Raw genomic sequence first — 14,313 nt, forward strand, 5'->3', positions numbered from 1 at the left:
GAGATATGGACCCCAGATTGGTGGCCAGCAGAATTAGGAGAATCCCCTTCACCTAGAGGATGGGCTAAGAACCTGGGTATCAAAATTGACAACAAATTATCCATGGAAGAGCAGCTGAAGAACGTGTCAGGCACGTGTTTTGGTACTGATCCAGCGCTCCTACCAAAATTCTGCATAAATGACGCTACCTACTACCACCAAACTTACCAGGCCCATAATAACAACAGGGTGACTGAATCATGAGGCGACTAGATCTATATATGTTGTTTAAACAATCCTCAATAAACAAGACCAGCTCGTCATTTAGAAAGTTTATTCATACAAATCACGAAAACGTAGGTTATGGAACTTTATTAAACAAGCATTTTAAAGAGATGTCATTTAGAAAGGTTTCATTCAGATTTCAATAGAGAGAGCTTTATTCAAGAAATATTATTCATTAGCAGAAATAAGCGAAATGAGCATTTCCAAAACCTAACTAATTCCCTGTCTCTACCCTCATCGCCTAGAAACTAAGATTTAATAAAATCTCCTGTCCTTACGTGCGTTTGTCCATCAGCGTAACACGACCCTCTGGAGTCAAAGAGCGTAGGCAAAATGTCTGCTCCTCGGGCCAATTCTTATACCCTTTTCCCTGTCTAAACTAACTAATTTCTGCATACCAGCAACCGAATTCTGGCTCTCCATTGGCTGAGCCAGCTCATGCCACGATAATGTGTGACATCTTCCAGGATGTATGACGTTACAACACATTATTTTACAACGCAGACCGTTACATCGCAATTTTTACAACGCAGGATCCATTACAATGCATGCCTTTACAACGCATGTTATTACATAGCAGATACTATTACAACGCATTTATTTTATTTTATTTTAATTTCTTTTATAGCGCTGGAATCAATCCCGTAAGGGTATCTCCGCACTGAGCCAGCTATAGAGTTCTCAGTCAGTGCATCTAGAGGAATTAAGTGGACAGGAATGCTTCTTGATAAAGAAGGGTTTTCAATGTTTTCCTGAAAGATAAGTAGTTAGTAATTGATCTGACATCAGGTGGTAATTTGTTCCATAAGGCAGGTCCAACCGATGAAAAGGCACGGTCTCCTTGTCTGGATTTCTTTGTGACCGGAGGTTTTAAGAGCGTTTGGTTGCTTGAGCGAAGAAACCTGCTCGGCTGATATAACACCAGAGATTGAGACAGGTATTTAGGACCTACACCATAAATGCACCTATGGACCGTGCAGCAGATCTTAAAATCAATGCGCTGTCGTATGGGAAGCCAATGTAATTCCTTCAGCAGGGGCTTGGAGGGGGTTCTAGCTGGTGCGCCCGTGACCAGTCTTGCTGCCGTGTTCTGGACCACCTGCAAGCGACCTATTGCATCAGCATTTGCTAGTGTCAGCAGGCCGTTGCAGTAGTCCAGACGACTGGTCACTAAGGCCTGCACAAGTGTCTTTCTGTAGGTGGCAGGGAGATACGGGAAGACACGTCTAAGTAGACCAATAGTATAAAAACACAATCCTGCAATGTAGTTGGTGTGCTCCTTCAGGGTTAGCTTTTGATCCAACTTCACCCCGAGATTCTTTACATGATGTTTAGATGTGGGTGCAGGGCCAAGATCTACCGGCCACCAGTCAGGGGACCAGAGAATGCTTGCTTTACCAAAGAGCATGACCTCAGTTTTTGTGACATTACATTGGAGGCAGTTCGTCGCCATCCAATGTGACACCGCCCTCATACCCTCAGCAAAATTCTCTTTGACTCTAGAGTCAAGGGAATTAAAAGGGTAGAGGAGCTGGGTGTCATCAGCGTAGGAGATCGGTGTGAACCCATACTTCCGCACAATCTCAGCAAGGGGGGCCACGTATACATTAAACAATGTTGGGCTAAGACACGAGCCCTGTGGCACCCCCTTTGTGAGCCCCCTAGAGTTGGAGCGGAAGGGGCCCAGGCTGACAGATTGTGACCTCCCGGAAAGGAAACTCTCCAACCAAGATAGTGCAGGGCCTCCGATTCCTACTCCTTGCAAACGGCTGAGAAGGATGTTATGATCCACGGTATCGAAGGCTGCTGACAGGTCCAACAGCACTAGAATCATGGAGCCACCTCTATCCTGTGACATTTTGATCTGATCAGTCACGGAAAGAAGGGCTGATTCGGTGCTTTGGTTGGGCCTGAACCCAGATTGTGATTGGTCCAGGCCCCCTGTCGCTTCGATAAAACTGGAAAGAATGGTATTTACATGCTTCTCTGCCAGTTTGCTGATGTAAGGAAGGAGAGAAATCGGACGGAGGTTGGAGAGTTCAGACCAGGGCAGGATGGAATTTTTGCGTATGGGGTTCACCACCGCTTCCTTCCAGGCTGATGGGAGCAAGCCCTCAGTGTAAGAGAGATTAAGTAATTTCTGGATGGAAGGTCCTACTATGTCAATAAGAGGGGAAATGAGTTTGGCAGGTAGCAGATCAGTGGGGGAGCCGGTCTTTACTTGATGAATGAGTATGGTCAGGCCCTCAAAAGTTATTGCTGGGATTACCTGAAGGGTCGTTACAGGGGTCAGTATAGGGGACATTACAGGGACCTCGTTTCCCAGAGGGTCTGAGACTGCAGTGATTTTTTGGTATATCCCTTCTATTTTGTCCTCAAAGAACTGAGATATATCATCACACAAGGCCTGGGTGAAAGTGTCTGGGCTCTCACACACCTCAGGATTAGTGAAAGTCTGGATGATTTTAAAAAGCTCTCTTGTGGAGTTACCTGCCTCTTCAATTTGGGCTGTAAGGCCTACTTTCCTGGCCTTTTTGATATTTTTATAGTAGGAGGTCATTGCTTCCAGATGACGGGTTTTATCTTCCTCCTTGCCTGTTCGTCTCCAAATTTTCTCTAGTTTTCTGCATCCCTGCTTTTCAGTTTTTAGGGCCTCGGTGTACCAAGCTTCTCTTTTGGCCATGGTAGGTTTCTTTACGTTTTTCTGAGGGGCAAGAGTGTCAATAGCCATCGTCAGGGTGGAATTAAACTTACAGAGAGCAGTATTGATGTTGTCAGAGTTGGAGAATGTTGGTTGTTCCCATGTTTGCATGAGTTTAGCAGAAGTTATTTTATGCCAGGGTCTGCGCTTAATATGCTGGGAATGCGAGCGAATCATAGGATTAGTAAGGTGGGTGAAGGAGAAATTAATCAGTTTGTGGTCAGACCAAAAAATGTATTTCGGGGAAGAACAGTCAACATTCGGATGCGAAGTAAAAATCAGGTCCAAAATATGGCCACCTGAGTGAGTGGGTTCACTGTTTCTAAGATGGAGACCTAAAAGAGCAAGGTCCGCGAGAAAAACTTTAGTGTCCGGGTGATCCTTAATATCAACATGAAAGTTAAAATCTCCTAAGAGAATAAAATCTCCGTTAGCTTTCAAATGAGGAGCTAACAGTTCAGTGAGGGCAAGAGAGAACCCCGCATTAGGCCCAGGCGGACGGTAAACTAGTGCTCCTCGCCAGTATACCTTGGGGCTGAATGCTAGGTGGAAAATTAACACTTCCATAGTGGGTAGCATGACTTGGTCTAAGATTCTGATATTCAGAGTGTCCTTATATATGATGGCGATTCCACCTCCTATTTTCACAGGTCGATCAAGCCGGAGAATTCTGTATCCTATGGGTATCCCCAGAGTGATAGTAGGGGTAGTGTGGGGTTTCAGCCAGGTTTCCGTTAGGAAGCAAATCTCTGGTTGAGTACTATGAATGGTATCCCATAATTGTGTATGATGTTTCGGGAGGGATCTGAGGTTCAGCAAAAAACTTTTTACGCATGCCATTACAACGTAAGTATAGGTAAGTATATCTTTTTAAAAAAATGTAATTAAGTTAATTTAATTAATTTAATTTAATTAATTTTAAAATAGTAATTAATTTAATTTAATAAATTTAGTTGTATTAATTTAATTTAATTAATTTAAAAATTGTAATTAATTTAATTTAATTAATTTAATTTAATTAATGTAATGTAATTAATTTTAAAATTGTAATTAAATTAAATTAATTAAATTACTTTAATTAATTTAATTTAATTAGATTAAAAAATGGAATTAATATAATTTAATTAATTTAATTTAATTTAATTAATTTTATTTTATTAATTTTAAAATTGTAGTTAATTTATTTAATTAATTTAATTTAATTAATTTATAAATTGTAAATAATATAATTTAATTAATTTAATATAATGTAATTAATTTAATTATTTTAAAGTCGTTTTTTACAAAAACTGAACCCTAAAAATACCCCTGTACCCCAAAACCCAAACCCAGCCCTAAAACCTAAAAATATCCCTGTACCCCAAAACCCAAACCCAGCCCTGAAACCTAAAAATACCCCTGTACCCCAAAACCCAAACCCAGCCCTGAACCCTAAAAATACCCATGTACCCCAAAACCCAAACCCAGCCCTAAAACCTAAAAATACCCCTGTACTTCAAAACCCAAACCCAGCCCTGAAACCTAAAAATACCCCTGTACCCCAAAACCCAAACCCAGCCCTGAAACCTAAAAATACCCCTGTACCCCAAAACCCAAACCCAGCCCTGAAACATAAAAATACCCCTGTACCCCAAAACCCAAACCCAGCCCTGAAACCTAAAAATACCCCTGTACCCCAAAACCCAAACCCAGCCCTGAAACTTAAAAATACCCCTGTACCCCAAAACCTAAACCCAGCCCTAAAACCTAAAAATACCCCTGTACCCCAAAACCCAAACCCAGCCCTAAAACATAAAAATACCCCTGTACCCCAAAACCCAAACCCAGCTCTAATACCTAAAAATACCCCTGTACCCCAAAATCCAAACCCAGCCCTGAAACCTAAAAATACCCAAACACCCCAAAACATATACCTCAGTACCCCAAAACATATACTCCTATACTCATACTTATTTTTAAAATTACTTAAATTAATATATTTAATTTATAATATAAAAAAAACATAAATAAATATATTTATTTATAATTAATAATGATTAAATTAATTAAATAATAATAAATAAAATAAAAAAATTATATACTTACTTATACTTACGTTGTAATGGCATTCGTTGTAATAGCATCTGCTATGTAATGTCATGCGTTGTAAAGGCATGCGATGTAATGGATCCAGCGTTGTAAAAGTTGCGTTGTAATAGAAGTCCGTTGTAAAAGTTGCGATGTAACGGTGCAATACCCATCTTCCACCTCAAGTCCGGGCCTTTACACAAGCCCATTGTCTCTCCACACTGTTTTAACGGCACTTCCTCAGACTGCTCTTCCTGTCCTTGGGCATTAACATCCAGTCCTTCCTGTGGCACAATAGACTTTAAGAAAATGTTCTTACAATGACATCCACAAGGAAACTTTCCTCTGCCACGTAGCTTTATTTTGCAGGACAGGCCTTCGTTTTTCTGCAGCTCTTAACGATCACCCTCTTGCCTTTTACAGGCCCCATCACGAGAACTAATATTAAACAGACACAAGGCATTGATTAATTAAAGAACTGAAATGTATTCTGTTACCCACCCCCTTTACTAATTGTTAACCCATTAATTATGTTACCTAGCAAAATCACATTTAAGCAGCATCATACATTACCAAATATGAAATCCAGACCGAACTCCATGAGCCTTTGTCACAGAAAAGACAGAACATGAGCACAGAAATAAAGCTTTGTGCCATCAGTTTAAACAGCCGCATTTAGTACTGACAAAGACAATAGACAGTGTCAATTTATTATTTTTGCGTTTGCAACACATAAGCACATCTGTTAGTCCTGTGTGTTCTGAATGTAGGTGCATTTTAATCTAGGTTGAATTAGTTATCACACAACATGCACATTAATCACGTTATAGTTACAGGGCCTTGACTGCACAAGCTTTAAACAAAATTTTGCTCGACAGCCTGCTTCATCACCATGAGGATGCTCAGAAAAATCTTTCAGTGGATCCCGCTAAATGCTAGAAAGACTCTTATCCAGTCACTCCTAGTTAGTCGACTGGACTATGGCAACTCTTTGTTGGTGGGAGTAAGAGAGGACTTGGCGGCCAAACTTCAAGTGGTTCAAAATACGGCAGCCCGCCTGGCCCTCAATAAGCCTGCTCGAACCCCCTCTTTACCTCTCTTTCACCAACTGCATTGGCTCCCCATTGCCATCTTTAAGCTGTTGTGTATGGTTTTCAAGGCCCTCCAGGGTATGGGCCCATTATATCTGACAACAAAATTGATTGTTATCAACCCGTACGACAGCTGCGATCCAGCAACTGCAACCTGCTCTGTACTCAGAGAATTCGGAAGACCAAAATGAGTGGGCTAGCCTTTTCTTATCTGGCACCCAGTTATTGGAACTCTCGCCCCGAAGAGCTCTGTGCCTGTTCCAGGTTCTTTCAATTTAAGAAACTGCTTAAAACCTGGCTTTTCTAATCTGGTTCCCACTGTCAATAGGTTGTTCTCTTCTCAAGCGCCGAAAGATCCCCCTGGGATGATTCGCTGCACCCAATAAATGACCAAAATATAATAAATAAACAAAATAAATGATAAACACCTCTGTTGTATACAATCCATCTAACCATGAATCAGTTACAGTCAGCGGTGAGTTAACCTCATAGATGCTATTAAACATCTCTCCCCAGTGCTGCGCTGTCCATTGGAACTAGTGCTGAATGGACGTCCAATGGTCGTGCGCAGCACTGGGGAGGTAGTGCTGCCGTCGGCCAATGCACCGAGGCAGCACTTAAGGGGTTAAGGTCCAGCTTGATGATATACACCTCTGTTGTATACAATCCATCTAATCGTGCATAAACTACATAGTCAGCGGTGCGTAAAGATCAAGCTTGATGATAAACACCTCTGGTAAAGGGCCACTTTGATGGGTGCATTTACAGACGCAACGATGGACAATGGAGTCACTTCTTCCACATCAGGGCTTGGGTGGTAAATGCAGTGCACTACAAGCATTAACCCTGAGAGTCGCAGCTCACATTCTTCTCCTTTCATTCTTCCATGTCAGGGCCGTAGTGGTAAATGCAGTGCACTGCAAGCATTAACCCTGAGAGTCGCAGCTCTCATTCTTCTCCTTTCATTCTTCCATGTCAGAGCCTGGGTGGTGAATGCAGTGCACTGCAAGCATAAACCCTGAGAGTCACAGCTCACATTCTTCTCCTTTCATTCTTCCATGTCAGGGCCTGGGTGGTAAATGCAGTGCACTGCAAGCATTAACCCTGAGAGTCAAAGCTCACATTCTTCTCCTTTCATTCTTCCATGTCAGGGCCTGGGTAGTAAATGCAGTGCACTGCAAGCAATAACCCTGAGAGTCACAGCTCACATTCTTCTCCTTTCAATCTTTCATGTCAGGGCCTGGGTGGTGAATGCAGTGCACTGCAAGCATTAACCCTGAGAGTCACAGCTCACATTCTTCTCCTTTCATTCTTCCACATCAGGGCTTGGGTGGTAAATGCAGTGCACTGCAAGCATTAACCCTGAGAGTCACAGCTCACATTCTTCTCCTTTCATTCTTCCATGTCAGGGCCTGGGTGGTAAATGCAGTGCACTGCAAGCATTAACCCTGAGAGTCACAGCTCACATTCTTCTCCTTTCATTCTTCCATGTCAGGGCCTGGGTGGTAAACGCCGTGCACTGCAAGCATTAACCCTGAGAGTCACAGCTCACATTCTTCTCCTTTCATTCTTCCATGTCAGGGCCTGGGTGGTAAATGCAGTGCACTGCAAGCAATAACCCTGAGAGTCACAGCTCACATTCTTCTCCTTTCATTCTTCCATGTCAGGGCCTGGGTGGTAAATGCAGTGCACTGCAAGCATTAACCCTGAGAGTCACAGCTCACATTCTTCTCCTTTCATTCTTCCATGTCAGGGCCTGGGTGGTAAATGCAGTGCACTGCAAGCAATAACCCTGAGAGTCACAGCTCACATTTGTCTCCTTTCATTCTTCCATGTCATGCCCTGGGTGGTAAATGCAGTGCACTGCAAGCATTAACACAGAGAGTCGCAGCTCTCATTCTGATCCTTTCACTTGTTTCGCGTCAGGGCTTGGGTGGTAAATGTTGTGTACTGCAAGCAATATACCCGAGAGTGACAGCTCACATTCTTCTCCTTTCACTTTGCTGTTGGACACTGTTCTCTGGTCGCTGTCACTGAATCATTACTGTTGTAGAAAACAACCAAACACCACAATCAGCTGTGACTATTCACCAGTGTGTGCTTGTTAAATTAGTTCTTCTTGCAGGGACTCAGTCCAAGTCTGTTGAGTTTATAGGTTTTATCACTAATCCCTAAAGTTAGCTGAAAATACCCTTCTTAGTCCAAGCATTGTTTCTAGAGCTGCTTTTGTTGCGTGGATTTTGCTCATGCACAGAACTATGCGCAGGAAACCAGGACCTCAGTGTATTGTGGTGTACCAAAAACCCACCTCAGTGCCCAGAACCCCGATCCGACTAGCAACAGTGCCTCATTCATTCTCGGTACTACAGCGAAGCTACCAATGATTGGACAACCCAGAGCAAGTGACTTTGGGACCTCTCAGGAATAGTGGGAATCAAGAACACTCTTTCGTTTTTATTCCTATAAATGTCCACAATGTGAGTAATCAGAGACACGGTTTAGTTTAAATGTTTATTTCAACTACATGCTCTAAGAAGCAGTATCTTTGCTAACATAAGTAAAAAGATGCATAAAATCATTACAAGCTGCATTGTTACAATTCCATAAAATACAAATGGAGAAATCATATTATAATGATAGTGCAACCAGGTCTATAGCGCCTTGTGTACCACCCTCCCCTTGATAGGTAATAAAATATTAGCGGATCTCTAGGTTAAAACGGGGACCGCATACCACCAAAGTCAGGTGAAGTGAATCACATCCCAGACCAGCACAGCTCTTTGTTGATGGAAAGGTTTGTTCCGAGTGCTAGTCTCATGCATGCAAAGCAATATTAAAAGCACCTGAGTTTCAGAAATGAGCAGCTGTGTTCATGTTGTGTCTAGAGCGTGGGTCGATCAACCTGCATCAACAGCATACATTGTTATTTTAACCTTGACTACTTTGTGCAGACTTGAGGTCACAGTGTGAGTCTAGAGATGTGAAAAACAGACTGTTCTAATGTGAAGAAAAAGCAAGCAGTTTGTCTTTATAAAAAAAGAGACATGTAGTGTCATGTGCAAAAACAGCGAAATGGCGTTTGAGCAACTAACTCACTTATGCTAATATAGCAATGTGTGCAGGCAGAACCGTATTCATCCCTACACTTTTACAAGTAGCATGAACAGGAACTCTTGGATGTATTTTCTTTGTAACTCTTCATCGCCAAATAAAAACCGCCAGTGTTTCTTTTCTTTTATTCCACATTGTGCTAGTCTCCCAGTGGATTTCCTGTTATATCACGTTGTTTTTTTCTATGTGTACCGAAGTGAACAATCACTGGGAATAGACACTTTTATTATTCTACAAATCTTTGGTTTTCTTCTTTTCTTCTAGTCGAGCCTTTATTCATCTGGTATTTGAATATCCTACATGATTATACATATTTTTCCTGTAATTCCTTCATCTCACAATAACGGCACTGTTCTGTTCCTGTCAATGTCCTCAGATGAGTCAAAATTATTTTTATTGTTATTAAGTTCTTTCTGAATTCACTGCATCTCTAGGGTTATTTCTAAGTGAGTTAAATGAAGGTGTGTGTTCGCTGAGGCTATGTAGGATCAGAAATTGACAAAAGCTCATCACACTTTTAGTGCAATTGTACGGTTTACCCCAGGTGTGTTCACAATTGACAAAATCACTTCTGACATTCATTGCAATGCCCATTTTTACTCTGTGTATGTTAGTTGATGTATCCGTAGGTTTTAAAAGTGACATAAGATATTCACACATTCACTGCACCTGAAAGGATTTTTCTCTGTGAGCATTAACTGATGAATCCTTAATGCGAAAGATTTCCTAAAGGTACTTCTACACTCACTGCAGTTGTACGGTATTTACAGAGTGTGTGTAAGCTGATGTTGGTGAGTAATTTTGCCACAACCATGGAGCCAAAAAAACTTCCCAAACATCTGCCCAATTTGACAAATCTGAAAATTATTTTTTGTATTATCTGTCTGTAAAGGAAACTCCACACCTAAGCACAGAACGGTGGCTCCCTCGCACAGTGTATAAGACCTGTCATCCTAAAGAAAAAAGGTACATCAAATCTCCTTTCTGATTAATTAGTGAAAAGGGAAATCATAAAGAACAAAAATGAATAAATATATTCTTTTCTCCCAAATAGATTAATCTTTTCTATTGACTCATGGCCAAACAGATCGTACAAGACTGAGGTAATACTTCCCACTTATATTTACAAGAGTGGATGATAAGAATAAATTTTAAGGTAAGATACCTTACCCGGGGTCAATAAAATTAACCCCGAATACAAATTGTAATGGAGGAATGATAATTATTTCCTCCAAGCGCCAGCCTATATATATACAGAAGAATGGCTGGGACAACTTAGTTTCATTCACAGATGCCTAATGTCGGTTTCAGTCAATAGAGACTATCTGTTAAAAAAGTGATAGGGTGATGGGCTGTAGTATGGTTTTGAACCACCAAGTAGCAGTATGACCTGTATAAAATTTGCTGTTTTGATTAATAATTAATCATGCCTTCATCGACAGGATGTTTTCAATGCTTTGTTAGTAAAACTACAGAACTGTACAAGTGCAGGGTGTCTAATAGTCACATGTATAGTCAAAAGAATGTAGTTCTTTAACTGTAGAATATGTACAAATCAATAAACAGTGGGTAATTGTATGTTTTTCTAAAATAACCTTTTAGAATCGGTCCTGAAGAAGGTGTTACATAAAGAAAACCGAAACGCCGCGTCAACCTAAACCTTCGATTCTTGTTGTTATGTACCCAATTTGTTTTTATTTTTATTTATATGTATAACATTGTGTGCATTGATATTCATATTTTACCATTGTTTTTAATACCACGGCATGTTTTAATTTGCATTGAAAAAATACATTTGTACTTTTTCTACCAGAACGCAATTTGTTTTCACATTAATTTCGATTTGAGTCACCCTGTAGTACAAGCATTCCATGTCTTTTCAATTTGTCTTTTGAATATGTTTCCAAATGGCTTAAAATTGTCTATTTACAAACAAGCATATTAAACAGCAATTGTATATTATTGTCAAATCCATACTAAGACCGCCCAAGACCCGCCCACACGCAAATTTGTCCTATTGGACAAATAGGACCTGTAGATCCACAAGCGTGGGACATCCTATATTTTCTATAACTATTCCCCCTAGTCCCAGATAAACTACCTAAGGGAGCCTCCTCATTAATTTCTTCTGTAAGCTGATGTCTACATAGGCTTGATAATTGACTACATTTCTTCACACATTCATTGCACTTGAAGGCTTTTCTTCTGCGTGTGTTCGCTGATGCCTGTTTAGAATTGATAATGGACTTCAGCTTTTCAAGCATTCATGGCATTTCAAAGATTTGTTTCCCCTTTGTGAGCTCGCTGATGATTTCGTAATGCTGAAGAGTAAGTAAAACTACTGCCACACTCACTGCAATGGTAGGGATTTTCCCCTGTGTGTGTTCTCTGATGTGTGTGGAGGTGTGACAGTAGCCTAAAACTACTTCCACATTCACTGCAATTGTATGGTTTTTCCTCAGTGTGTATTCGCTGATGTCTGCGGAGGCCTGTTAACTGCCCGAAGCTCTTTACACATTCACTGCACTGGTATGGTTTTTCCCCTGTGTGTATTCTCTGATGTGTGCGGAGGTTTGCAATTTCACTGAAGCTCTTCACACATTCACTGCAATGGTAAGGTTTTTCCCCTGTATGTGTTCGCTGATGTTTTTGGAGTTTTGCTAACGTAATGAAACTCTTCACACATTCACTGCAATGGTATGGTTTTTCCCCTGTGTGTATTCTCTGATGTCTGTGGAGGTTTGTAATTTGATTGAAGCTCTTTACACATTCCTTGCAATGGTATGGTTTTTCCCCTGTGTGTGTTCTCTGATGTGTGTGGAGGTGTGAGAGTAGCCTAAAACTACTTCCACATTCACTGCAATCGTATGGTTTTTCCCCTGTGTGTATTCTCTGATGTGTGCGGAGGAGTGTATTTTGACTGAAGCTCTTCACACATTCACTGCAATGGTAAGGTTTTTCCCCTGTGTGTGTTCGCTGATGTGTTTGGAGTTCTGCTAACGTACTGAAACTCTTCACACATTCACTGCAATGGTATAGTTTTTCCCCTGTGTGTATTGTCTGATGTCTGTGGAGGCTTGCAATTTGATTGAAGCTCTTTACACATTCCTTGCAGTGGTATGGTTTTTCCCCTGTGTGTGTTCGCTGATGTGTTCGGAGTTCTTGTAATCGACTGAAGCTCTTCACACATTCACTGCAATGGTATGGTTTTTCCCCTGTGTGTATTTTTTGATGTACGTGTAGCTGTGAAATCTGATAGAAGCTCTTTACACATTCCTTGCAATGGTATGGTTTTTCCCCTGTGTGTATTTTTTGATGTGTGTGGAGGTTTGAAATTTGACTGAAGCTCTTTACACATTCATTGCAATGGTATGGTTTTTCCCCAGTGTGTATTCGCTGATGTTTTTGGAGGTGTGATAACCGACTGAAGCTCTGCACACATTCATTGCAATGGGATGGTTTTTCCCCTGTGTGAATTCTCTGATGTGTGTGGAGGTTTGAAATTTGACTGAAGCTCTTCCCACATTCATTGCAATGGTATGGTTTTTCCCCTGTGTGTGTTCGCTGATGTGTTTGGAGATGTGATAACCGACTGAAGCTCTTCACACATTCAGTGCAATGGTATGGTTTTTCCCCTGTGTGTATTCGCTGATGTCTTTGGAGGTGTGATAACCGACTGAAGCTCTTTACACATTCATTGCAATGGTATGGTTTTTCCCCTGTTTGTATTCGCTGATGCTCTTTTATGGTTTCTAATTGGCTAAAGTTCTTGACATATTCAGTGGAATTGCACGATTTTTCTCCTGACCGTGTTTCCTGAAGGGTCAGCATAGTTAACAAACCACTTGCGTTATTTTCACATTCCCTGTATGTGTGTGATATTGTGGACGCTTGATTTCCGATTTAACAATAAAATACAAGACTCACTAAATACCTGCCACATTCATAATATCAGTTAAGGCTTCCTTGTGGGTGATTGCATCTTTAGATTGGATAATGGCTTCGCATGCTTGCGGGTAAAGCTTAATCTTCTTTCCGGCAGGTGCAAATTGGGACAATACTCTGTACTTCAGAGAGCAGATCTCCCCTTTCCTTTAGCCTCCAGTTGTTAGGATCCACTTCGTTGTGCTTTTACCTGGTGCCTGCAGTTTGGCTAGAAAGAGTTTGCAATACACCTAGAGCACTGAATGCTGGTCTGGTGCCAGTTTAGATAGCGAAGCACTGCTCTAGCCATATCATGATGGTGAAGCGACTTGTAATGTGTACAGCTACTCCAAAGAGTGTCCTGGGGCCAAGCACAGGTCAGAAAAGAAAGTAAATCAGTTTGGTTCAAACATGGACAAAAAGCCAAGTTTTCAACCTATTTTTAAACATTATCATGTTGCTAACAGCTCAAAGCTGAAGAGGGAGTTTGTTCCAAGCTATGGATCCCAAATAGACACGAGACCTTCCTCCAACTCTCATACCGGCCTCATGATCAAAGCTGGTGTTGGACACTTGTTTATACAGCGGGTGATTTGCCAGTTTTGTTGTCTTGGTTTTGTTGAGGTCATTTCTTCATCTTGGGGTGTCGAGGTGCGGAGCTCAGACTCGTACACTCACTGAATTGCCTTTGACTGTGTCTTCCTGGATCTGTCCTCTGCCTCTGATTGCACTGATGTTTTTGGAGCTCCTTATTTTTGACAATTTGTGCTGGTTTGATGTGTTATCTTCATTATTCATAATCATTTAAGGCTTATTTTCTGTTGGATGTAAAGAAATGCAATATTACTAAATGTAAATGTAAAGAATGTGAATACACAATATTTAACCAGCTGTAGAAGACATCTCTTCTCTACCATATTTGAAATTTAGTAAGGAACATTTTACCATACATGGATATTTCATTAAAACTGTGGTTGAACATGTCACATTGTACTTACTTCTGAAAAGGCGGTGTTTACCATTATTCACAGAGTAACTTACTAAAGAAAGGGCAGCTACAGAGCACTCATGTGCTACAGGTAGAGTTTTAGTTAGATATACATGGACAAGATTTCATTTAAACAGAACAGATTGTGGAAAAAGAGAGGAATCAGG

At 41.0% G+C, this 14,313-nt stretch overlaps 1 protein-coding gene across 1 annotated transcript in view; it reads right to left on the minus strand.

Annotated features, from left to right (window-relative positions):
* The window catches only part of LOC147737196 (uncharacterized), an 82,853-nt gene extending 68,981 nt beyond the window's left edge, over positions 1–13,872 (minus strand). The window contains exons 1-2 of the mRNA XM_086923147.1: positions 11,515–13,872; positions 2,534–3,121 (exon numbers count right to left, since the gene is read on the minus strand). Of these exons, the coding sequence (XP_086779273.1) occupies positions 2,534–3,121; positions 11,515–13,065 (2,139 nt within the window). The 5' untranslated portion in view covers positions 13,066–13,872. The remainder of the gene's footprint in view (positions 1–2,533; positions 3,122–11,514) is intronic.
* Between the last annotated feature and the right edge of the window lie 441 nt (positions 13,873–14,313).

Source organism: Lissotriton vulgaris, chromosome 1_1 (genome assembly GCF_964263255.1).
Source record: "Lissotriton vulgaris chromosome 1_1, aLisVul1.2, whole genome shotgun sequence".
Classification (NCBI taxonomy): Eukaryota; Metazoa; Chordata; class Amphibia; order Caudata; family Salamandridae; genus Lissotriton; species Lissotriton vulgaris.